At 43.5% G+C, this 27,091-nt stretch overlaps 1 protein-coding gene across 3 annotated transcripts; it reads right to left on the bottom strand.

Moving 5' to 3' along the window:
• Positions 1-27,091, bottom strand: LOC109050964 (disintegrin and metalloproteinase domain-containing protein 10-like). Of its 3 annotated transcripts, none has more exons than XM_042715850.1 (16): positions 26,907-27,091; positions 25,704-25,854; positions 24,872-24,990; positions 23,165-23,323; positions 21,986-22,086; positions 21,759-21,911; positions 20,041-20,133; positions 18,750-18,933; positions 18,504-18,667; positions 17,332-17,515; positions 17,097-17,247; positions 16,799-16,982; positions 16,621-16,729; positions 13,801-14,021; positions 4,117-4,243; positions 1-570 (listed from the first exon to the last, which is right to left on the bottom strand). In XM_042715850.1, exons 1-16 carry the CDS (start codon positions 26,977-26,979, stop codon positions 377-379), a joined length of 2,367 nt encoding a protein of 788 aa, XP_042571784.1. In that variant the 5' UTR covers positions 26,980-27,091; the 3' UTR covers positions 1-376. The 3 variants fall into 3 exon arrangements, with proteins under 3 accessions (XP_042571784.1, XP_042571782.1, XP_042571783.1); XM_042715848.1 differs by lacking the exon at positions 26,907-27,091 and adding an exon at positions 26,569-26,845; XM_042715849.1 differs by lacking the exon at positions 26,907-27,091 and adding an exon at positions 26,569-26,845 and having other exon boundaries at positions 21,759-21,908.

The raw sequence follows: 27,091 nt of genomic DNA, 5'->3' as shown, positions 1-27,091 counted from the left end.
TGCATGTGGCGACAGCTGGGCCGAAGCTTCCCATGAATGCTTAAAAAGATGTTTCATTTCAAACCACGAGTCTACGTGGAGTTTATGAAGGACAACAGGAGATGCTCTATCTACAAATACCCCGGTAAACCTTGGCACTCGAGGGTCAAAAAAACCAACAGAAATAATCAGAGACGACAGAGTGAAGGGCAGAGTTGGTGTTACTCATCCAGTCTGAGGAAGCATTATGGACTCTGGACATGTTCCTGTAAACCGCTCCAGTCGAGAGCATGGACTGTGGTGGTGGTGAGTGAAGCCTCGCTCCACGCTCAGACTGGAGCAAACAGAGGAGGGTGTGGAGGGGGGGGCGGAGGCTCCTTCAGTCGGGCGGCGGCTCTCAGCGTCTCATCTGACCCATCTGGTAGTTCTCGCGGGGCTGCCGGTGGTGGCGCTGCGGCTGCGGCTGGCGCTGAGCCTGGCGTGGAGCCGGCCGCTGGTTCTGGTGGCCGTGAGCGTGCTGGTTCTGGTTGTGGTGCTGGTGCTGCTGCTGCTGCTGACTGGCTTGTTGAGCTCGTCGTCTCTTCAGCGTACCCACGAGACAGAGAGAGAGCGACTCTTCAGCATCACAGAGAGACAGACCACCACACTGGAACTTTCATACAATACCATGGACAAAAAATCCAACAAAATCAGGGGCATAAAATCTGAAAAATATTTGACTATGGTCAATATTAAAGTATTTTATCAACTGAAACTATATCCCTGTGAATATTACTATTATTATAATTTCAATCAGAGATTCAATGTTTATTCTTGGGATATAAATAATTATATATATCACCAATTACACGTATCACAGAAATATACTTCTATTATAATACAACTAAAGTGTTTAATAAAAAGATAAACATTGAAAGAATGTGTTGTTTTTTTGTTGAAAAAAAAAATCAGAGGCATTAAGTTTATTTACTTTTAACTATAGTCAATATAAAAATATTTTGTTAACTGAAACTGAAGCTTTGCTTCGGATAATAATAATAATTATTATTATTATTACAATATCGCAATAATAAACATTATATACTACTAAATACAGTTCATATTATTTCTAAGATTACTACTGTAATAACACTACACTGTAAAATAAAATAAAAATGAACACTTTATAATTAGCATATTTTATTTTACACACTACAATAAGGGCTGGGCAATAATTTGATAACGATAATTATCGCGATATAATTTTCCTCGATAGAACGATATGAAGAGTTTAATAAATGTTGCACAAGTATGCACTGAAATCGGAACGAAACAGTGTGACTCCGGATTAACCGTTAAACGGATGGTTTAACCGCTCGGATCAAAAACGGAACACAAGTGACTGTGTCTCAACAACACCCATAGATCAATCGTGAAAAGATACAAGAACACAAGTGAACAAGTAACAGATACTTAAACACATGTGACTGTGATTTGAACTAGTTTAAAGCCAAACAGGAGAAACACTGTGTGCAACGCGACAGTCAGAAGGCTTTTCAATTAAACTTGGTCAGAATAAATTTAACCATAGAAAACTTGCTACAATTTTTTTACAGATGTTACTGATTTAGATAATAAACAAATATTTGCCTCTGCATCCTAACTCAAGCTACTATCAAATGTGCATTTCTAAGAGATAAAAAAAAGTTATATTATTAATAATATTAATATTATCAGGCAACCCAAATCTGTTTCTTGATTTGAAACAATATCACTCATTAGAACATGCAGAAACTAAGAAATGAAATTTTCTATTTAGATATTTAAGGAAAATTAATAGTCTGGTTACTACAACTTTTACTTTGGAGCAAAAATCTGGCTTTAAACTTGAAAGACAAAGATTTGACATTTATCGTTATAATTATCGATACCGACTGATATGAAAAAAATTGTTGTGAGTACTGTTGTGTTCTGACAATTTTTTTGTAGGGCTGCAACTAACGATTAATTTGATAATCGATTAGTTGGCCAATTTTTTATTCCCCCCCCTCAATTTATGTTTATGTACTTTTTGATTAACTGGGTAATTAAAAAAAAAAAAAAAACACAAAGCACTTGACTATTTATTCTGCCTTTCTTTCATAGATAACAGCAATAACTATATTATAGCATTAGAAATAGCCTACTACTGTAACTAAAGAGCTTTTATGGGAGGACTAATACAGAGAGCTAAAAACTGATTTTGGTGATTACCAGTACTGTTAGTTAAGAGCAGCAGTGGCACAAACCTTACAAAACTGGTTAAAAACCTTACATACATTTGTTAATCACTGTAGGCAATATAGTTTAAATCTCTAGATCAAAAATTAAAATAATGAAGATAATTAAGACGAATAAAAATCACAGTAATGTTCTGCAGGAACACTTTGATCAGTCAGTCTCCTCTTACTGTCTTTCTTTATCCTGTAAAAGCGTCTGACATTAATATTCAGACAGTTACACTGCTGTCCCTTCAGTTTCTAGTACTCTCATAAAGTACTCGCACCGCATGTTGACTTTTAAACATAAATGTAATGTTCAGCAACAGATATGTCAGCACAGTGAATGTTTTCTCCCTCTCTGTTGTGTTGCGTCTGTTTAACGTGCGTCTGCTGCGCCGGCGCTCTTCAGTAAAGATTTCAGCTTAACACAGACTGTCAGGACAGGTCTTAATGCAGAAATGGAAAGGCTTGCATGAATTTGTGACATTTAGATAAGGATATGATCATTAACTGAAAGTTTTTTGTGCTGAGGACGCACACACGTATCTGTCAAAGCGAATGACAGGCAAGCCATTACACTAATGCATCAGCTTTAAAATAAAAACCTCTAACACTATGCTCAGCCTGGATCACCTACCTTTCCTACAGTATTTGTTAACATAGTTAATGCACTGTGAAGTAACATTACCAAACAATGAACAGCTGTGTTTTTATAAACTAAGATAAACAAAGATTAATAAATATAGTAACAAAAGTATTGCTCGTGGTAAGTTCATGTTAGTTAATATGTTAACAATTCAAACCATATCCTAAAGTTACAAACAAATAATTTACTCTAATTTAAATAATACTCTGATGTTTAAATCATTTAAAATGAGAATGTAAGTGTGCTCACCCCATTTTTGTTTGTAAGAAAAAATTAGATTAGATTTCATATCGCAATATATAAGTTAGTTAATGAAGGCTATAGCCTAAATGTTGAAAATAACAATGTTGTAAAAGTGCAGTTTAGTAATAGTAAATGTAAAATAATGTAGTTAAAAAGTTTAATAAATAGAACATTATTGTAAAGTGTTACAGATTTTTTTTAATACACCAATTCAGACATCTCGTGAGTTCAGTGTTGGACAGGTCAGTTGTTTAAACCATTCATTAAATTGAATCGGTTCAAAGGAATCATTAGTTCGCGAATCAGACGTGTACGGCACGCGTTGTGTAATTATCTCGGCAGTTTAGGATAATCGCACAAGATTTGACAACACAGAAAACATTTCATCACTGGATAGTTTTTTTTTTTTTTTTTTTTTTGACACCATCGTGTCAGTTGATTTTGATTAATATGCGCGAGGGAGAGAGAGCAAGACAGCGCTCGTGTTGTTTGAAGACGGTGAAGGTGAGCGTGCGCGCAGCCAGGGCGCTCTCTCTCTCTCTCTCTGGTCTCTCTCTCTCTCGCTCTCTCTGCTCGTTCTTATATGCGCCCTGTTAAACTGACAGGACTTAAAAACACATGCAAATGATAAACTTTCATTCTATGATGGTTAAGATGTGCAATTAATCCACAAATCACATTCGTCAAGGGCTGGGGAGCAGCTGACCCGTACAGTTAATGAATAACGGATCAACTACGACAGCCTACATCACACATCCTGCGATGTGACTATCGTGGATTCGTACATCTCGATATCGATGCTTAAACGACACATCGTGCAGCCCTAATACACAGTGTATTTTTATTTAATTAAAACACACTGTGGCGTGTTGAGAGGAGAGAGTGAGAAAGCGTAGCTGGTTTTAGTGTATCCATACTACACAAAACCCTTACTGACACCATTTCAAACGTCTCAATACTGAAGTGCATGGAAACGGGTCTTTCTGACACAGTGAGGAGGTGCGTTACCTGGCAGTGGTTTAGGAGGAGGCAGTTTGGGGTTGCTGCTGGGCGTGTGAACGCTGCAGATCTTAATGAATCCGGCCATGAGCATGATGAGAGCAATTCCCATAAGCAGAACCGCCCACCAGTGAGCCTGGGACACAAATACAGAATAAACACAAGTGCAGAGAGACAAACACAGATTCAGCAAACATGCAGAGACAAACACACACAGATTCAGCACAATCACAGAGACAAACACGTGCAGACACAAAAACTCAAAAATTCAGCACTCGCAGAGAGACAAACACAGATTCATCACATGTGCAGAGAGACAAACACAGATTCAGCACACTCGCAGAGACAAACACACTCAGATTCAGCACACGCGCAGAGAGACAAACACAGATTCATCACACGTGCAGAGAGACAAACACAGATTCAGCACACGCGCAGAGAGACAAACACAGATTCAGCACACGCGCAGAGACAGCACACGCGCAGAGACACAAACACACTCAGATTCAGCACACTCGCAGAGACAAACACAGATTCATCACACGCGCAGAGACACAAACACACTCAGATTCAGCACACTCGCAGAGACAAACACAGATTCATCACACGTTTCAGCACACAAACGCACTCAGACACAAACACACTCAGATTCAAACACAGATTCATCGCAGCGCAGAGACACAAACACACTCAGATTCAGCCCACTCTCAGAGACAAACACACTCAGATTTATCACACTCGCAGAGACACAAACACACACAGATTCATCACACGCGCAGAAAAACAAACACACTCAGATTCAGCACACTCGCAGAGACACAAACACACTCAGATTCAGCACACGCGCAGAGACACAAACACACTCAGATTCAGCACACTCGCAGAGACAAACACACTCAGATTCAGCACACTCGCAGAGACACAAACACACTCAGATTCAGCACACGAGCAGAGAGACGAACACAGTTTCGGCACACACATTCAGCACACTCACAGAGACAAACACACACTCAGATTCAGCACACTCGCAGAGAGACAAACACACACACACACTCGCAGATTCAAAACCAGATTCACACACTCGCAGAGACACAAAACACACTCAGATTCAGCACACTCGCAGAGACAAACACACACACACGTCAGATTCAGCACACTCGCAGAGAGACAAACACACATCACACGACGCAGAGACAGCAGACACACACACACGATTCAGCCCACTCGCAGAGACAAACACACACAGATTCAGCACACTCGCAGAGACGACAACACACACTCAGATTCAGCACACTTGCAGAGACACAAACACAACACAGATTCAGATTCAGCACACTCGCAGAGAGACACTCGCAGAGACACAAACACACACAGATTCAGCCCACTCACACAGAGACAAACACACTCAGATTCAGCCCACTCGCAGAGACAAACACACACATTCACACACTCAGAGATCAAACACACTCAGATTCAGCAGACACAAACACACACAGATTCAGCACACTCGCAGAGACACAAACACACTCAGATTCAGCACACTCGCAGAGACACAAACACACTCAGATTCAGCACACTCGCAGAGACACAAACACACTCAGATTCAGCACACTCACACAGACAAACACACACAGATTCAGCACACTCGCAGAGACACAAACACACACTCAGATTCAGCACACTCGCAGAGACACAAACACACTCAGATTCAGCACACTCGCAGAGACACAAACACACTCAGATTCAGCCCACTCGCAGAGAGACAAACACAGATTCAGCACACTCGCAGAGACACAAACACACACAGATTCAGCACACTCGCAGAGACACAAACACACACAGATTCAGCACACTCGCAGAGACACAAACACACACAGATTCAGCACACTCACAGAGACAAAAACACACTCAGATTCAGCACACTCACAGAGACACAAACACACTCAGATTCAGCACACTCACAGAGACAAACACACTCAGATTCAGCGCAGAGACAAACACACACTCAGACACACACTCAGATTCAGCACACTCGCAGAGACAAACACAGATTCATCACACTCGCAGAGAGACAAACACACTCAGATTCATCACACGCGCAGAGACACAAACACACTCAGATTCAGCCACACTCGCAGAGACAAACACACACAGAACAAGCACACACACAGACACAAACACACTCAGATTCAGCACACGCGCAGAGACACAACACACTCAGATTCAGCACACTCGCAGAGAGACAAACACACTCAGATTCAGCACACTCGCAGAGACAAACACACTCAGATTCAGCACACAGAGGCAGAGACAAACACACTCAGATTCAGCACACACTCGCAGAGACACAAACACACTCAGATTCAGCAGCCCACTCGCAGAGACAAACCACACTCAGATTCAGCACACGCGCAGAGACAAACACACTCAGATTCAGCACACGCGCAGAGACAAAACACACTCAGATTCAGCACACTCGCAGAGACAAACACACTCAGATTCAGCACACTCGCAGACAAACACACTCAGATTCAGCACACTCGCAGAGACACAAACACACTCAGATTCAGCACACTCTCGCAGAGACCACAAAAACACACTCAGATTCAGCCCACTCGCAGAGACACAAACACACTCATATTCAGCACCACTCGCAGAGAGACAAACACACTCAGATTCAGCACACTCGCAGAGACAAAACACACTCAGATTCAGCACCACGCGCGCAGAGACACAAACACACTCAGATTCAGAACACTCGCAGAGACACAAAAACACTCAGATTCAGCACACTCACAGAGAGACGAACACAGATTCAGCACACTCGCAGAGAGACACAAACACTCAGATTCAGCACACTCGCAGAGACACAAACACACTCAGATTCACACACTCAGATTCATCACACACTCAGAGAGACAAAACACACTCAGATTCAGCACCACTCGCAGAGAGACAAAACACACACTCAGATTCAGCACACCACGCGCAGAGACACAAACACTCAGATTCAGCACACTCGCAGAGACACACAAACACACTCAGATTCAGCACACTCGCAGAGACACACAACACAGATTCAGATTCAGAGACACTCGCAGAGACACAAAGAGACACAAACAGATTCATTCAGCACACGCGCAGAGACACAAACACACTCAGATTCAGCACACTCGCAGAGAGACAAACACACTCAGATTCAGCCCACTCGCAGAGACACAAACACACTCAGATTCAGCCCACTCACACAGAGACAAACACACACAGATTCAGCACACTCGCAGAGACACAAACACACTCAGATTCAGCCCACTCGCAGAGACACAAACACACTCAGATTCAGCACACACTCGCAGAGACACAAACACACTCAGATTCAGCACACTCACAGAGACAAACACACACACAGATTCATCACACGCGCAGAGACACAAACACACTCAGATTCAGCACACTCGCAGAGAGACAAACACACTCAGATTCAGCACACGCGCAGAGAGACAAACACACTCAGATTCAGCACAGACACACTCGAGATTCAGCCCACAAACACACTCACCAGATTCAGCACACTCGCAGAGACACAAACACAGATTCAGATCAGAGACACACACTCAGCAGAGAGACAAACACACACTCAGATTCAGCACACTCGCAGAGAGACAAACACACTCAGATTCATCACACGCGCAGAGACAAACACAGATTCAGCACACTCGCAGAGACAAACACAGATTCATCACACGCGCAGAGACACAAACACACTCAGATTCAGCTTCATCACAAACACACTCAGCAGCCCACTCGCAGAGACAAACACACTCAGATTCATCACACGCGCAGAGACACAAACACACTCAGATTCATCACACTCGCAGAGAGACAAACACACTCAGATTCATCACACGCGCAGAGAGAGACAAACACACTCAGATTCAGCACACTCGCAGAGACAAACACACTCAGATTCAGCACACTCGCAGAGACACAAACGATTCAGCTTCAGATTCAGCAGAGACACACGCGCCCACTCGCAGAGACAAAACACACTCAGATTCAGCACACTCGCAGAGACAAACACAAACACAACACACTCAGATTCAGCACACTCGCAGAGACAAACACACTCAGATTCAGCACACTCGCAGAGACACAAACACACTCAGATTCAACACACTCGCAGAGACAAACACACACAGATTCAGCACACTCGCAGAGACACAAACACACACTCAGATTCAGCACACTCGCAGAGACACAAACACACTCAGATTCAGCACACTCGCAGAGACACAAACACACTCAGATTCAGCCCACTCGCAGAGACAAACACACTCAGATTCAGCACACGCGCAGAGACAAACACACTCAGATTCAGCACACTCGCAGAGACAAACACACACAGATTCAGCCCACTCGCAGAGACAAACACACTCAGATTCAGCCCACTCGCAGAGACAAACACACTCAGATTCAGCCCACTCGCAGAGACAAACACACACAGATTCAGCCCACTCGCAGAGACAAACACACTCAGATTCAGCCCACTCGCAGAGACACAAACACACTCAGATTCAGCACCACTCGCAGAGACACAAACACACTCAGATTCAGCACACTCGCAGAGAGACAAACACACTCAGATTCAGCACACTCGCAGAGACAAACACACTCAGATTCAGACTCAGCAAACACACTTCAGCAGAGAGACAAACACACTCAGATTCAGCACACTCGCAGAGACAAACACACACTCAGATTCAGCACACTCGCAGAGACAAACACATTCACACACTCAGATTCAGCACACATCGCAGAGACAAAACACAGATTCAGCACACTCAGATTCAAACACACACAGATTCATCACACGCGCAGAGAGACAAACACACTCAGATTCAGCACACTCGCAGAGACAAACACAGACACAAGACAAACACAGATCATCACAGATTCAGCACCACGCGCAGAGACACAAACACACTCAGATTCAGCACACGCGCAGAGACACAAACACACTCAGATTCAGCACACTCGCAGAGACACAAACACACACAGATTCAGCACACTCGCAGAGACACAAACACACTCAGATTCAGCACACGCGCAGAGACAAACACACTCAGATTCAGCACACTCGCAGAGACACAAACACACACAGATTCAGCCCACTCGCAGAGACACAAACACACACAGATTCAGCCCACTCGCAGAGACAAACACACTCAGATTCAGCCCACTCGCAGAGACAAACACACTCAGATTCAGCCCACTCGCAGAGACACAAACACACTCAGATTCAGCCCACTCGGCAGAGACAAACGCACTCAGAGACACCCACTCGCAAGACACACACACTCCAGATTCAGCACACTCGCAGAGACAAACACACTCAGATTCAGCCCACTCGCAGAGACAAACACACTCAGATTCATCACACGCGCAGAGACACAAACACACTCAGATTCAGCCCACTCGCAGAGACACAAACACACTCAGATTCAGCCCACTCGCAGAGACAAACACACTCAGATTCAACACACACAGCAGCCACTCGCAGAGACAAACACACTCAGATTCAGCCCACTCGCAGAGGACAAACACACACAGATTCAGCCCACTCGCAGAGACACAAACACACTCAGATTCAGCCCACTCACACAGAGACAAACACACTCAGATTCAGCCCACACGCGCAGAGACACAAACACACTCAGATTCAGCCCACTCGCAGAGACACAAACACACTCAGATTCAGCCCACTCGCAGAGACAAACACACTCAGATTCAGCCCACTCGCAGAGACACAAACACACTCAGATTCAGCACACGCGCAGAGAACCAAACACAACACAGATTCAGCCCACTCGCAGAGACACAAACACACTCAGATTCAGCCCACTCGCAGAGACACAAACACACTCAGATTCAGCACACTCGCAGAGACACAAACACACTCAGATTCATCACACGCGCAGAGACAAACACACTCAGATTCATCACACGCGCAGAGACAAACACAGATTCAGCACACGCGCAGAGACAAACACAGATTCATCACACTCGCAGATTCAGCCCACTCGCAGAGACAAACACACACAGATTCAGCCCACAGAGACACACTCAGATTCAGCCCACTCGCAGAGACAAACACACTCAGATTCAGCCCACTCGCAGAGACACAAACACACACAGATTCAGCACACTCGCAGAGACACAAACACACTCAGATTCAGCCCACTCGCAGAGACACAAACACACTCAGATTCAGCCCCACTCGCAGAGACACAAACACACTCAGATTCAGCCCACTCGCAGAGAGACAAAACACACTCAGATTCAGCCCACTCGCAGAGACACAAACACACTCAGATTCAGCCCACTCGCAGAGACACAAACACACTCAGATTCAGCCCACTCGCAGAGACACAAACACACTCAGATTCAGAGAGACAAACACACTCAGATTCAGCCCACTCGCAGAGACAAACACACTCAGATTCAGCACACTCGCAGAGACACAAACACACTCAGATTCAGCCCACTCGCAGAGACAAACACACTCAGATTCAGCCCACTCGCAGAGACAAACACACTCAGATTCAGCCCACTCGCAGAGACACAAACACACTCAGATTCAGCCCACTCGCAGAGACACAAACACACTCAGATTCAGCCCACTCACACAGAGACAAACACACTCAGATTCAGCCCACTCGCAGAGACAAACACACACAGATTCAGCACACTCGCAGAGACACAAACACACTCAGATTCAGCCCACTCGCAGAGACAAACACACTCAGATTCAGCACACGCGCAGAGAGACAAACACAGATTCATCACACGTGCAGAGAGACAAACACACTCAGATTCATCACACGCGCAGAGACAAACACAGATTCATCACACTCGCAGAGAGACAAACACAGATTCATCACACGCGCAGAGACAAACACACTCAGATTCAGCCCACTCGCAGAGACACAAACACACACAGATTCATCACACGCGCAGAGACAAACACACGCAGATTCAGCACACTCGCAGAGACACAAACACACTCTTATCCTTGACACTCGCACAAACACACTCAGACACAGAACAAACACACACAGATTCAGCACACTCGCAGAGACACAAACACACACAGATTCAGCCCACTCGCAGAGACACAAACACTCACTTCAGATTCAGCCCACTCGCAGAGACACAAACACACTCAGATTCATCACACTCACAGAGACACAAACACACTCAGATTCAGCACACTCACAGAGACACAAACACACTCAGATTCAGCACACTCGCAGAGACACAAAACACACTCAGATTCAGCACACTCGCAGAGACACAAACACACTCAGATTCAACACACTCGCAGAGACACAAACACACTCAGATTCAGCCCACTCGCAGAGACACAAACACACTCAGATTCAGCACACTCGCAGAGGACACAAACACACTCAGATTCAGCACACTCGCAGAGACACAAACACACACTCAGATTCAGCACACTCGCAGAGACACAAACACACTCAGATTCAGCACACTCACAGAGACAAAAACACACTCAGATTCAGCACACTCGCAGAGACACAAAACACACTCAGATTCAGCCCACTCGCAGAGACACAAACACACTCAGATTCAGCACACTCGCAGAGACACAAACACACTCAGATTCAGCACACTCGCAGAGACACAAACACACTCAGATTCAGCCCACTCGCAGAGACAAAAAACACACTCAGATTCAGCACACTCGCAGAGACAAAACACACACTCAGATTCAGCACACTCGCAGCAGAGACACAAACACACACACAGATTCAGCACACTCGCAGAGAAACAAACACAAGACAAACACACTCAGATTCAGCACACTCGCAGAGACACAAACACACTCAGATTCAGCACACTCGCAGAGACAACAACACACTCAGATTCACCCACTCGCAGAGACACAAACACACACAGATTCAGCACAAACACACAGATCAGCAGACTCGCAGAGACACAAACACACTCAGATTCAGCACACTCGCAGAGACACAAACACACTCAGATTCAGCCCACTCACACAGAGACAAACACACTCAGATTCAGCACACTCGCAGAGACACAAACACACTCAGATTCAGCACACTCGCAGAGACACAAACACACTCAGATTCAGCACACTCGCAGAGAGACAAACACACTCAGATTCAGCACACTCGCAGAGACACAAACACACTCAGATTCAGCCCACTCGCAGAGAGACAAACACACTCAGATTCATCACACGCGCAGAGACAAACACAGATTCATCACACTCGCAGAGAGACAAACACACTCAGATTCATCACACGCGCAGAGACAAACACACTCAGATTCAGCACACTCGCAGAGACAAACACACTCAGATTCAGCACACTCGCAGAGAGACAAACACACTCAGATTCAGCACACTCGCAGAGAGACACAAACACTCAGATTCAGCACACTCGCAGAGACACAAACACACACAGATTCAGCACACTCGCAGAGACACAAACACACTCAGATTCAGCACACTCGCAGAGACACAAACACACTCAGATTCAGCACACTCACACAGAGACAAACACACACAGATTCAGCACACTCGCAGAGACACAAACACACAGATTCAGCACACTCGCAGAGACACAAACACACTCAGATTCAGCACACTCGCAGAGACACAAAAACACACTCAGATTCAGCACACTCGCAGAGACAAAACACACTCAGATTCAGCACACTCAACACGCGCAGAGACACAGACACACTCAGATTCAGCACACTCGCAGAGACACAAACACACACTCAGATTCAGCACACTCGCAGAGAGGACAAAACACACTCAGATTCAGCACACTCGCAGAGACACAAACACACTCAGATTCAGCACACTCGCAGAGAGACAAACACACTCAGATTCAGCACACTCGCAGAGACACAAACACACTCAGATTCAGCACACTCGCAGAGACACACACACACTCAGATTCAGCACACTCGCAGAGACACAAAAACACACTCAGATTCAGCACACTCGCAGAGAGAGACACAAACACACTCAGATTCAGCACACTCGCAGAGACACAAACACACTCAGATTCAGCACACGCGCAGAGACACAAACACACTCAGATTCAGCACACGCGCAGAGAGACACAAACACACTCAGATTCAGCACACTCGCAGAGACACAAACACACTCAGATTCAGCACACTCGCAGAGACACAAACACACTCAGATTCATCACACGCGCAGAGACACAAACACACTCAGATTCAGCACACTCGCAGAGACACAAACACACACAGATTCAGCCCACTCGCAGACACACAAACACACTCAGATTCAGCCCACTCGCAGAGACACAAACACACTCAGATTCAGCCCACTCGCAGAGACAAACACACTCAGATTCAGCACACTCGCAGAGACACAAACACACACAGATTCAGCAGACTCGCAGAGAGCAGACACACGCAGCACCACTCGCAGAGACAAACACACTCAGATTCAGCACACTCGCAGAGACAGACACACACACCACAAACACACTCAGATTCAGCACACTCGCAGAGAGACGAACACAGATTCAGCACACGAGCAGAGAGACGAACACAGTTTCGGCACACACATGCACTGACGATCTAAGGCGGGACACTTACCACGATCCATTCAGCGATGTTCTCGTACAGCTCCGGGTTGAAAATGGCCTTCTTCAGGCGAGCCAGAGGACCATCTGCGTCCACCAGACGACACTTCATGAAGACATCGCAGTAGCCCTTGAAGTCGTTGCACGGCGAGCCGGCCTGAAGAGTGGTGACTTTCTTATTGAAGAAGCGAGCAAGACGTTCGGAGCCCGTACTGCTGCAAGTGCTGGGGTTCACTGCAGAACACACACACACGAGAGAGAGTGAGTGAGAGAGAGAGAGAGAGAGTCCTCCATCCTCCTGTTGTTAACGTTGTTCTTCTTTGTTAACATTGTTGAAAGCCGCGCACAAATGATGTCCGTGACTCAAAACCATAATATGGTCCGAACCGTGAGTTTTGTGATTCATCGCAGCACTACTCACTGCCATTACAGAGCTTGGAAGAGCCAGAATATAACTCTTAATTTTTGGTTGAACTATCACTTTAAAAAATAGCTCAGCTAGAATATTAAGATAACTTTTACTGTACTTCTGATCACACAGCAACATGTGATGTTCTTCAGTAGTATTTTAGTCTTGTTTTCCAGTGTAAATGTCTAGATACATATGATAATAAACAATGGACTCAGAAAAATCTACTTAATTTAAAGAGAAACAAGTTTTCATTCCCCACTTTTTGGGGGGGCATGGGTAAACAGTTTACTGCTTACTGTTTTTTACTGTTTACCATAACCGTTTAGTTAATTTTTGCAATTAAGATTTTTTTTTTTAATAATGCCATTAAAAAAATGTATCTCTCCTATATATCTCGGTATATTGTATTGGGATTAAAACAAATAAAGTGAATGTAAGCATGTAGGCATATATTATGTATATATTATATTATTATATATTATCATATATTATTATATCATATATATTAAAGTTACTAAACTAAAAATGAAAATAATAAAAAGCACCGACTAATTGAGTAAAAAGGCTATTTTGATTACCCCATTACACTTATACATTATTACATTATACAGTTAGTGCTATCATACAAATACACTTACTTGTATGTTTAAAATTCTACATATGCCACATTTATTGTCCAACTACAAATATTTCAGAAAATGTATATTTTAGTCAGAGTTATTGCGCTTCTATTTGACTGAGCTCTGGCGCTCGGTTTGAATGAAGTCTGTGGAGGTTAGCGGAGATTCACTAAAGCAGAAGCTCATGCACTTCTGACAGAAACATGTAAATATTTCCATGGTTTTCTAACATTTACAGATGGAGAATATAGGCTACGTGTGAAATGTAAGTAATGCATTCAGGAAAACAGCACATCTCAAGCACATTAAACAGCGTGTCTCTGTCAGCCTCACACGCAGCCTTTCTGTCAGAGCATCTAACGGGGCGAGCGCGAGCCACTCTGAACTGAAACTATAAACTATAGGCTACTAGGAGAAAAATAAAACTCAGAAAATATTTAAAAGCAAAATAAACAAAAAACCCCCGCTCTGATTGGTTGAACTCTTCATGTTTTTCTGTTGCTTTTTTTGAATACTGCGCGTGGACAGAGGCGTCACTAGATTTGTGTGTAGTTTAGAGTGACAAATCGCACCAGACTACTATGACATAAAATAACAACATGTCAGCAATTACAGCACCAACCACTGCACGCACGTCCGACCACGAGCCCTCTTGATGACAAAAATAATGAAATGCAGACGGTGCGCGGACGGCTGAAGTATACTTTGGCCTTTATGCAATCTGCAACTGGCTGTTTTTGGCCTCATTGCTACTCTCTGTTCTGGACTTGCACAAACTGTGTTGCAATGCAATCATTTTCCAAAATGTCATTTATGTGAAAATATGAAGTCTGTTAATGCCGTTAACACAGACCAGAGACGCTGAAGACCGACACACAGAGAAAAATACTGTAGCAGGGAGATCACTGACTGTTCATGATGCACAACTATCCTCAATGTTGATTTTGGGGTTTATATGAATGTGTTTCTGAGGAGAGCTGGCTGTCTTCTGAGAAGTTTATTCTTTACATCCTTTCCATCTATACTCCATATAAAACAAAATAAACAACAGCATCATCAACATCGTTTACAAAGGAAACAAAGTAAAACACCTTAACCGGTCTGTATCAGTGTTCCAGAGGCGCCTCCTGCTGTCAGAGAGTGAATCTGCATCTCATTCAGAGCTTCTGCTGTTTGTTTCTTCAGACATGTAGTTTAATTTCACAAAGCTTGTCAGAACATTCTGTTTTTGCTTCAAATTGGATTATTATTAGATCAAATTATGTGTGTGATTATTATTATATAACTAAATGATGTGTATATGAATTATAAAACTAAAATTAAATAACTGTAATTACAGATTTATGTTAAATAAAGATGTCAGTCTTTATATTTTTTATTTTTAGGAAACAAATCAAAGAAAAAATAATTCTACTGTTTCTAATATTCTGTATGTTGCTCAAAAACAAAATACATTGTGTCCAGCGGAAATCTTTTTTTTTTTTTTTTTACCCAGTCATCTAAAAATAACTCATTTCAGAGCTGTAACAACAATACGGTGAAACCGTGATATATCTGCCTAAGGTTATCATACCGTCAAAAACTCGCACCGGCCCATGCCTAGCCATGACTTCAGGGTTTTAAGACTTTCTGCTCTGATTTAAGACCTTTTAGAGCCTTAATTTGTGGAAGTGTGAATTGAGACCTTTTAAGACCAGCAGAAACCTTGTTTGAAGTGTCGCTGTGCATATTAATTTCCGTGAAATATCACAACGTGTGTGTGTGATGGTGTGAGGCGGCTGCAGCAGGGGTCTGTACTGACTTCTCTCCATGCAGCACACGTGGCAGAGCTCGGTCTCGTCTTTGCCATCCACGCTGGCGCAGGTGCAGACCTCCAGCCCGTACTTCTCACAGATGGATCCGGAGCAGCCCTGAAACACAGAGCAGGCGTGAGACAGCTGACACACACACACACACACACACACGAGAAGGTCACTCACCCCGTTCAGGCAGACCTGTGTGTCCCCGTGGCAGGCCGTGAAGTTGGCTTTGGGCTCTGAGGTGGGGCACTGGGCCGAGGCGCCGTTACACATGCCCTGATGAGCACACTCCGACTCCTCACGACACTTCTCGTTCCGGCCCTTGTAGGAGCACTCGGGGGTGCAGCAGGGGCCCTGACTCGGGCTGCGCACACACACACACACACACACAGATCACGTCATTCATGAGCATCAAATCAGCATCGAAACTAAACATCAATCCAACAGAAATCACGAAGGAGAAACATGAGCTTTGCACCTGCAGACTTTGTTGGGTTTGAGTTTGCACTTCCTGTTGTCTGGCTGATTGGCGTCGTAGCAGCACTCGTCTTTACACTGATCACTGTAGCCACAGTCACACTCCTCGCCCGGCTCCACCAGACCGTTCCCACAGATGGGCTGTCCAGACTCTGACACACACACACACACACACACACAGTGTCAGTGCTCCAGCTGAAGATCAGGACTCACTCTCCCGCCGCTCTGAGACTCACCTACGAAACAGCTGCCGCGCTTCTTCTCCAGCACCTGGCTGATGTTCTTGACGCTGCAGACGGAGAACTTGTTGTTGTTCAGCTTGTCTCCAGAAGTGGCTCGAGCGTACATGATGTAGTTCCCTCGCTCCTTCTTATCCTGGCTCTTGGACTCGCCTGGAGTGCACTCCGACCCGGAGTCATGCTGCGGACCATCATCATCATCATCATCATCATCATCTTTAAGTCTCACAGCTCTTGAGACACTGAGATGAATTATAATCTTTTATTTATTTTTATTTACATCAGGGTTTCTGCTGGTTTTATGGAGGTAAATTTAAGACTATAAGACCTTTTTAAAAATAAACTTTAAGGCATAAATTGAATGGAACACAATATGTTATTTTAACGAGTTGTATTATATACACTTCAGAGTTAAAAAAAATACAGTTTTCAATAGATCTCCATTACTTTTTTAATCAGTTTACAGTCTTAAATATCTCACAGTCACTAGAATGTGAAAGAACTTTTACTGAATCTTCTGCAAAACAGCTGCTTCCTCCGTGATTCTGTCTCGTTTCCAGTGCAAACGTCTGAAGATCCTTAAATCAACATACTGTACATTTACTTGAGAAGCAAAAAGATGCAAGTCTTGTTTTCTGTGAAACTGATCTAAATGGATTTTATGAATAAAAAAAGAACAAATACATGGAATCAGAAAAATCTACTTCATTCAAAGAGAAACAAGTTTTCATTCCCATTGGCAGATATCTCTTCTAGTTTTAATCAAACTCACTTCATTTTTCTCAGTTTTTCAGAAATCTAGACAGAGCGTTCTTTTGCATCTCTTGCAAATGTATCTTGATTTAAAGATGTTTAGATATTTCTACTGGAAAACAAGACAAAACAAAAACACTGAGGAAGAGATTCATTTTAGCAGGTCATGCAACATCTAATTCAATTTATTAATTTAAGACTTTCTGCTCTGATTTAAGATTTTCCAAGGCCTTCATTTATAGAAGGACAAACTAAGACTTAAGACATTTTAAGACCAGCAGAAACTCGTGAATAAATTGTAATTCACTCTGTTAAATGTGTCTGAATCTATTTTCAGGCTGTGTTTTCCTCACACAAACATCTCCTCATGTCAGACTGACAGATACATGTAGTGCTGGATCTTCATCAGCACTCACCGGGGAACCAAAGTTGTGTCCAACCTCGTGTGCGAAGGTGATGTGCGAGACTTTAGGAGGCACATGCGAGGCGTAGTTCTGCACCGTGATGATCCCGGTGTTCAGAGACTTCTTCTTCCCGTCAGAATACAGCTTATTCTTCTCACAGATTCCCCCAGAGCTCCCTGAGAAACACACGGCAGCAGCAGCAGCATCAGCACCAGCCTGATGGAGAAAGCGCTTCACCTGAAGGAAACTCTTAATTACCGGCTGGAGCGCCGACCCAGGCCAGACCCAGCACACCGTCGTCAAAGTCCCGGTCGGTGAAGACGTACGCCAGGCAGTAATCGTCGTGATTCTGCTCCGAGTTCAGCTCCAGGAACTTCTCCACGCCGATGTTAGCGAAGCGGAAAGGGTTGGAGCGATCGCGCTCGTCGCTGGTGGTGTTTATCTGAGACGAGACCAGCAACACTGTTAGAAACCAACTAAAACCACCCAAAGACATTTCTTACTTCATTTTACATTATTTATACTGTATATGTAATACCTTCAAAATACATAATTTCAGCTAGTTTTACATTTCAACATTTCACATCTTCAAGTCAATATGGAAGCTCAGTTTTGCAACATAAGAAAAATCATGTTTTGATAAATAATCTTCATTAAATAATCAAAATGCTTTATGCAAACATTTCCAACTTATAGCATAATTTTGACTGTTAAATATATTTATATTACATCAAATATATTTTTCTTAAACATGATCTTTTTCTAATGTGCTGGAAATGGGCTTCCATAACGTACTAAAATAACCAAACTTAATATATTAAAAAAAGAAAAATTTATAAAGAACTATAGATGTTTAAAAAATTAATTAATTAAAACAAAGACAATAAAATGACTAAAATAACTAAAATGAAGACAAAATATTAAAAAGAAAAAAATCGGAACTCATTCAAAATATTATTAACTCTTATATTAATTTACTAAAACTAAAAAAAAAAAATACATATACACACATACATACATACATACATACATACACATATATATATATAATATATATATAATATATATATATATAATATATATATATATATATATATATATATATATATACACACATATAATTAAATGTTAACTAAAAATAAACTATAAAAACACAATTTCAGCTAGTTGCTAAGACAACATTTCTCATTTAGTTTAGTTTAAGTTGATATGGAAGTATTGTATAACACATAAGGTGAAAAAAAGTCATGCTTTGATAATCATGAGATTAAAAGTCATAATTCTGACATAAAATCTGAAATGAAAAAAAAAAAAGTCAAATATATGATTTTTTTCCTTACATGGTGTAAATGGGCTTTGATAAAGTAAAAAAACAACAACTTAAAACTCTAAATAATAGAGAATAAAAAAGGACAAAAATATTACTAAAACTTAAATAATAAAAAAACTCAAAATATGACTAAACATTATAATGGTATGTCAAAGATAGTGAAGTGTCTAGAAGCGTGTGGAGTCCTCAGGTTGTGTCTCTCCCTGCACATGAACTCACCCGTATCCTCTTCACCATGAAGCTGATGTTGCGGATGCCCAAGAAGTCCGTGCCCTGATAGATGGCATCAATGGCCTTGACGTGACTGGAGATCTGCACGGGACACAGAGCATCATCATCATGTGCTCATTAATCCAGCTGTTCCCGCAGGACGGGACATGACGACACGGGACGGGACAGGACGGGACAGAACAGGACAATACGGGACAGGAAAGGACGGGACAATACGGGACAGGACGGAACAGGATGGGATGGGACAATACGGGATGGGACAATACAGGACGGGACAATACGGGATGGGATGGGACAATACGGGACAGGACGGAACAGGATGGAACAATACGGGACAGGACAGGATGGGATGGGACAATACGGGACAAGACAGGACGGGATGGGACAATACGGGACAAGACAGGACGGGATGGGACAATACGGGACAAGACAGGACGGGATGGGACAATACGGGACAAGACAGGACGGGATGGGACAATACGGGACAGGACAGGATGGAACAGGATGGGACGGGACAATACGGGACGGGACAATACGGAACAGGACGGGATGGGACAATACGGGACAGGACAGGACGGAACAGGATGGAACAATATGGGATGGGACAATACGGGACAGGACGGGACGGAACAGGACAATACGGGACAGGACAGGATGGGATGGGACAATACGGGACAAGACAGGACGGGATGGGACAATACGGGACAAGACAGGACGGGATGGGACAATACGGGACAGGACAGGACGGAACAGGATGGAACAATATGGGATGGGACAATACGGGACAGGACGGGACGGAACAGGACAATACGGGACAGGACAGGATGGGATGGGACAATACGGGACAAGACAGGACGGGATGGGACAATACGGGACAAGACAGGGACGGGATGGGACAATACGGGACAAGACAGGACGGGATGGGACAATACGGGACAGGACGGGATGGGACAATACGGGACAGGACGGGATGGGACAATACGGGACAAGACAGGACAATATGGGACAAGACAGGACGGGATGGGACAATACGGGACAGGACAGGATGGAACAGGACAATACGGGACAGGACGGAACAGGACGGAACAATATGGGACAGGACAGGACAGGATGGAACAATATGGGACAGGACAGGACAGGATGGGACAATATGGGATGGGACAATGCGGAACAGGATGGGACGGGACAATACGGGACAGGACGGGACAGAACAGGACAGGACAATACGGGACAGGACGGGACAGGATGGAACAGGACAATACGGGACAGGACGGAACAGGATGGAACAATATGGGACAGGACAGGACAGGATGGAACAATATGGGACAGGACAGGACAGGATGGGACAATATGGGATGGGACAATACGGGACAGGACGGGATGGGACAATACGGGACAAGACAGGACGGGATGGGACAATACGGGACAGGACAGGATGGAACAGGACAATACGGGACAGGACGGAACAGGATGGAACAGGACAATACGGGACAGGACGGAACAGGATGGAACAATATGGGACAGGACAGGACAGGATGGGACAATACAGGACAGGACGGGACAGGACAGGATGGGACGGGACAATACGGGACAGGACGGGACAGAACAGGACAGGACAATACGGGACAGGACGGGACGGCAACACACTACCTGACCCACCAGAACTAGGGATGGAACAGGACGGGACAATACGGGACGGGACGCACCTGAGCGATCACGGCCTCTCTGGTCTTGTAGTACTTGTAGAAGAGGTGATCGGTTTGGATGAAGAGCTGGCAGGTGTTCTTCTCCACCTGCGTCATCCTCTTCTTCCTCAGCGACATGTGATCGTCCATGGGCTTGTTCTCCAAACTCTCCTGCTGAAGGGAAAGACAGACGCTTGTGCAGCTGCAGTTTCTCTGAATACAGAGTCAAGCAGACAAAGATGTCTGACCTTGACTGGTTCCTCCAGCGCAGACGCCTGATACTTCTTCATTCGCTCAAACACAGACGAATCCGCGCAGCCGCCTTCCGGCCCGTATTTGTGCGGATACTCTGGATCACATGACAGAGAGTTAAACAGGAGCATGTGACCCTTGAATGACCAATCAGAATCAAGCGCTCCAGAGAGACGTGACCATTAGTTAATACATGAACAAACATTATCAATGGGCAAATCTTTTGCTACAGTATTTATGAACATTAGCTGCTTATTGTTTGTTCATCCCAGCTGAGGTTTATTAAATAATATTAACAGAGACAACTTAAGATTTTAATTACACATTAGTAAATGTTGAATTTAACATTAAGATTAATAAATGCTTTTAAAGTATTTTTCAGTGCTAGTTCCTGTTAACTAATGTTGACAAATGGAAACTTATTATAAAGTGTTACCAACAACTTCGTTTATGATTATGAACAGCGACAATCAATCAATCCATTAGCACATATTTTTGCTTCTAAACTATAGATTATTTATATACTCTATATCATTCACTGAGGAGGGCCCTACTGCCAAAATGCTTGATGATCCATTTGTGCTTTTTGTATAATAATAATAATAATAATAATTAAAAAAAGGATATGAGCAGTACGCAGGCGGTGTACGCTCTTCTGTGTCAGCCGCGCTGCTCTGATACCCAGTTTTTGTTTAAATCAAAGTATAAATACACACAGAAAACGTATCCTTGTGTTACGGCTGACACAGAAGAGCGTACACCGCCTGCGTTCAGCTCAGATTCTCAAAAAGGGCGCTACGCTGATTTGGAGAGAAACAGGAAACAATTTGTTGAATAAAGTCATTATTTTTGTTTTCTTCGTGTACAGAAAGTTTTCTCGTCTCTTCATAACGTTACGGTTGAATCACTGATGGCAGATGGAGTATTCTGATGATGTCTTTCACACTTTCCTGGACCTTGACACTGTTATTTATTTGGCAGTCTATGGGACAGTCTCAAGCCTCCCGGTTTTCATCCAAAATATCTTAAATTGTGTTCTGAAGACGAGCGAAGCTTTTACGGGTTTTCATTTTGGGGTGGGGTGTCTCTTTAAAATGAATGCATGCTAACACCGTCTTTAGCGGTGTTCAGTGTAGTGTAGTGCTCCGCGGCCAGACGGCTGGAGCCTCACTCACGGATGTCGTCCTCGTGGTAGATGACGGAGTGGAACGGGACGTTCTTGTCCTGCAGGTATCTCTCCACCGGCTCCACGTAATACGTCCCTCGATGGGTCTGAATGAAGCCCTCGAACTTCCCGTCCACGACCGAGCCGTGCGTCAGAGTGCCGTGTTCACCTGAGGACAGACGCATGCGGATCAGACCCTCCAAACCACACTAACTCACCAGAAGACAGCTGCAGGAAACCCCACACCACAAACAGTATCTGATAATTCAGGGTTTCTGCACGACCTTTAAGCTCAAAGTTAAGACCTGCACAAATAAAAGTAATACCACCAGCTAAACTTTACATTTCAGCCTTTAAACCATTTTTGAGAATATGGATGAGTCAAAAGTATTAATTATTATATTAATTTAAATAATTATTATCAATAAATTATTATATTAACTAAATAATATAAATTAGGGGTGTGCGATATAGACAAAAAATGATATCTTGATAATTTTCTGGGATTTTATGCAATAACGGTAATAAGATAATATTTTGCTATAGAGTGTGTAATTGAGCTGCTCTCTAATTGTGCTGACAGCTGACTCCTGAAGTGTTTGATATTCTTCATCTTCTGTGTGCTCAGTTCACAGCAATAATAGAAATTAATCATTTCCAACAAGTTTTATGGACATTTTTACCTTTAAGACATTTTTTTCTAAAAGTGTGCACCATCTTTTGAATCAAATTCTTGCATTCTTTCACCAAGCAAATGAAATCAGCATCAACAAAACTGATCTCTGCAGTGCAGAGGAAACACAGAATCTGCATTAGAAGTGTCATCTAGATTCATTTACACGGTTTAATGCAGCTCTGAGGGACATGGAATACTTTAACTTTTAATACATCAATAATGTTTTGATATTTTAAACATAAAACATTAAAAACTGACGTCTAAGATTATTTTAAAAATGAAAAGGTACCTTAAATGTGAAATCAAAACTGCCAGTAGGTGGCAGCGAGTCACTGTTAAGTGAGTCATTGAGTTTGAACTGAATCATTTAAATGGTTGATTCATTCAGAAACGAAACAGTCCTGTTAGTGACGCAGAACAGCCCTGTGGCTGTGTTTGGAATGATTTTTGTTAAAGAAATAGAGCAAAAACAGGAAATACGGTGTCTAAAACGTAAGTCTCTTAATATTAACTTCTAGTTTATTGAACTGTTGTATAAAATCAAGATCACATTTGTAATTATGTTGACTTTGAGAAAAAAAACGGTCACTCTTCATGTGATATTAACTGTATGAAATTATATAAATATACACATTTTCTGCCCCATAATCTTGAAGTATGTGATAATTCTAAATGCATTTTAACAGACTGATTCACGCAGTGAAAGAATATCGCAATTCTGGTCTTTCCGTCCCCAGATTTAAGACCACCATAAATAATAATTAACACTACAATTTAAAACTTAATACACAATACACAATATTAAACTGAAACAGATTTAAATTTTAATTATCCACAGATGAACAGAAAGTTCAAAAGCAGCATTTATCTGAAATAGAAATCTTTTGTAACATTATACATGTCTTTGTCACTTTTGATCAATTCAGTGTATCCCTGATGAATAAAATGCATGTGTTTGTTTCCCTGAAGGGTGTGTAAGCACACAGGATAAGGTGCGCCTCATCTAAACGTCCCGACGGCGTGACCGGCGCGTGTGCTCACCGTACAGTTCTCCGGTGTAGATGTGCGAGGTGTCGTAGTCCAGCTGCTCTCCAGACAGCTCCAGCTTGAAGTCCTCTGAAAACAGCCTGGTGTCCCGCTTCATTCGGAGGCTGAAATGTCTGCGAGACAAGAAGAGATGAACGCACACATCCTCTACGGTCACTCAAACACTGACGGGTCACTGACACGCCCAGGACACATCTCAGAAACACAGCTACAAACAAACCACTGATTGTTATTTCATTAATGAGGTATGAGTGACCCCTGCTGGCGTTAGTTTTGAGACCCTGTGTAATAACAGTGATGTGTTGATGTGTGTGCGTCTGTGTAGATGCCACAGTTTCTCTAGTGCGAGGGAATATTACTGTAGTTATCAGTTTTCTGTTCCAGCTTGCAAACTTGCACTGTGCCGCAAGGATGTTTCAAAATGATAACGTGATAATAAAGATTTATATTGTTTGAAAACTTCCTATTTTAAATAAACGCTCTTCTTTTTAACTTCATTTAACTTTATTATTTGATCTCAGGAATAAATCAGTTTAACAAAGACTCACACAGAAAACAGCAGTTTTAGATTAGAATATTTGACAGTAATAAATAAATGCAGACTTGAGCAGAAGAGACTTCTTTAAAACACATCTTACTGATCCCAAGCTTTTGATCATCGAGATCAAACAAGCGAAGTCCTTTTGTTTCTATTACGTTCTACTTAAATTGTTTTGATGCCGTTTTAATTTTGCCTTTCAAACACTTATTTTTTGTAAAGCGCTTTGAGATGCAACCCTAACCCTATATAAGAAGCAGTGTTTATTATTATTTTGCAGTGACAGACCTGCCGTGAGCCTGGAACTCCAGCCGCAGCTCGCGCTCCTGCAGAGACAGCGCTCTCTTGACCCGCTGGTGCTGGCCGTGCAGCAGCTCCGTGTCGTACGACAGACCCTCGTAGTGACGGATGTACTTGTTCAGGGGGTTGCCATAGTAACCTGTCAGACCACACGTGACAATGAGCACGGCTGCGATTGGCCCGCGGCGGTCACATGACTCATTTCACACACAACACACCAGATATCTGCAGATACTGCGAGGTGAAAGGAAATAATCACGATCACATACAGGAATAATACTGACACAGCACTGGGGACACAGTATTGACTTCACATCGTACCAGCGTGAAGGGGATTCTTATGAGCCATCAGTTCAACATTTCAGCTGAACTTAAAAAGCAAAGCTGTCTTCCACTGAGCTGGATTTATTCATATATTAACACACGTACAGAAGACAGAATATCACAGGTTTAAAAAAAAACATCTCTTTTTAAAACCATAAAATGCACATCGTTCTTCTTGTACGTCTGTGTAAGTCTACTGTACACTGTCCTGTTCTTCTGTTACTATCAGATTATCTCGGTTTATTTATTCTCGTATTCTTCAGAAATAACTGCAGTCTGTTTCGAGCGGACTTCACTGCTGGTTATATACTCTCTATACAGATAAAAATCTCTAATCTTAAAAAACATTTAGCTACTTAAAAAATAAACAGAAAGGTAGAAGAAATAAAATAGCTTAGACGAAAACTCAAGTAAAAACGAATTAAAAATACACACAAAAATACTCCAATTCTAAAATGAATACTGCATCAGCGCACGAATCACACGAGAATAACACTGCTGTGTCCATCACACATAACAATGTTAATGCCTTGTCTGAAGAGGATGTATGTCAGTAGCGCTGCAGCACACAGTGCTCTCGGGTGATTATGGGATGGAGCCTCGTCCATCTTCTGGATGTGTTCGCGAGCTCGCATCGCGCCAGCTCTCCTCCACCGGGCGCGGATCCCCGCCTCATTCGACTCGTTTCAGCTCAAAGGACCCTTCGGGACCGAATCCGCCGCGAACATCGACGGGAAAATCGGCGGATTCGCGGGATTGTGGGAGTAACGGCCGCGCTAGCGTTAGCCGAGGCGCGCGCTCGCAGCATCCCTGAACAAGAGCCGAGCCGAACCGCGTCCAAACGCTCGCTCACACGCGCACACTCACCTCGAGCGGACCTGAGGGCGCAGAGGAGGCACAGCAGCACCGACAACACAGCCGTCATCGCGGACAGACGCATGTTTAGCGCATGGATGATAGACGGGCTGGGTTTTATTGTTTACAGCCTCAGCCTCGGGTTCGGGGATTGCGTGCTGACGTCAGACGCACAGAGGGCGTCAGCGAGCCCCTCC

This window comes from Cyprinus carpio, chromosome A25 (assembly GCF_018340385.1).
Source record: "Cyprinus carpio isolate SPL01 chromosome A25, ASM1834038v1, whole genome shotgun sequence".
NCBI lineage: Eukaryota > Metazoa > Chordata > Actinopteri > Cypriniformes > Cyprinidae > Cyprinus > Cyprinus carpio.
The sequence above is the reverse complement of the archived record's forward strand: the minus strand, read 5'-3'. Positions and strand labels throughout refer to the sequence as shown.

Coding starts and splice junctions, on each gene's coding strand:
- LOC109050964 (XM_042715848.1), bottom strand. CDS start 26,674: ATGCGAGCTCGCGAACACATCCAGAAGATGGACGAGGCTCCATCCCAT. Junction 21,912..21,985: donor CGCTGGAGGAACCAGTCAAG/GTCAGACATCTT, acceptor CTTTCCCTTCAG/CAGGAGAGTTTGGAGAACAA. Junction 18,934..20,040: donor TCATGGTGAAGAGGATACGG/GTGAGTTCATGT, acceptor GTCTCGTCTCAG/ATAAACACCACCAGCGACGA.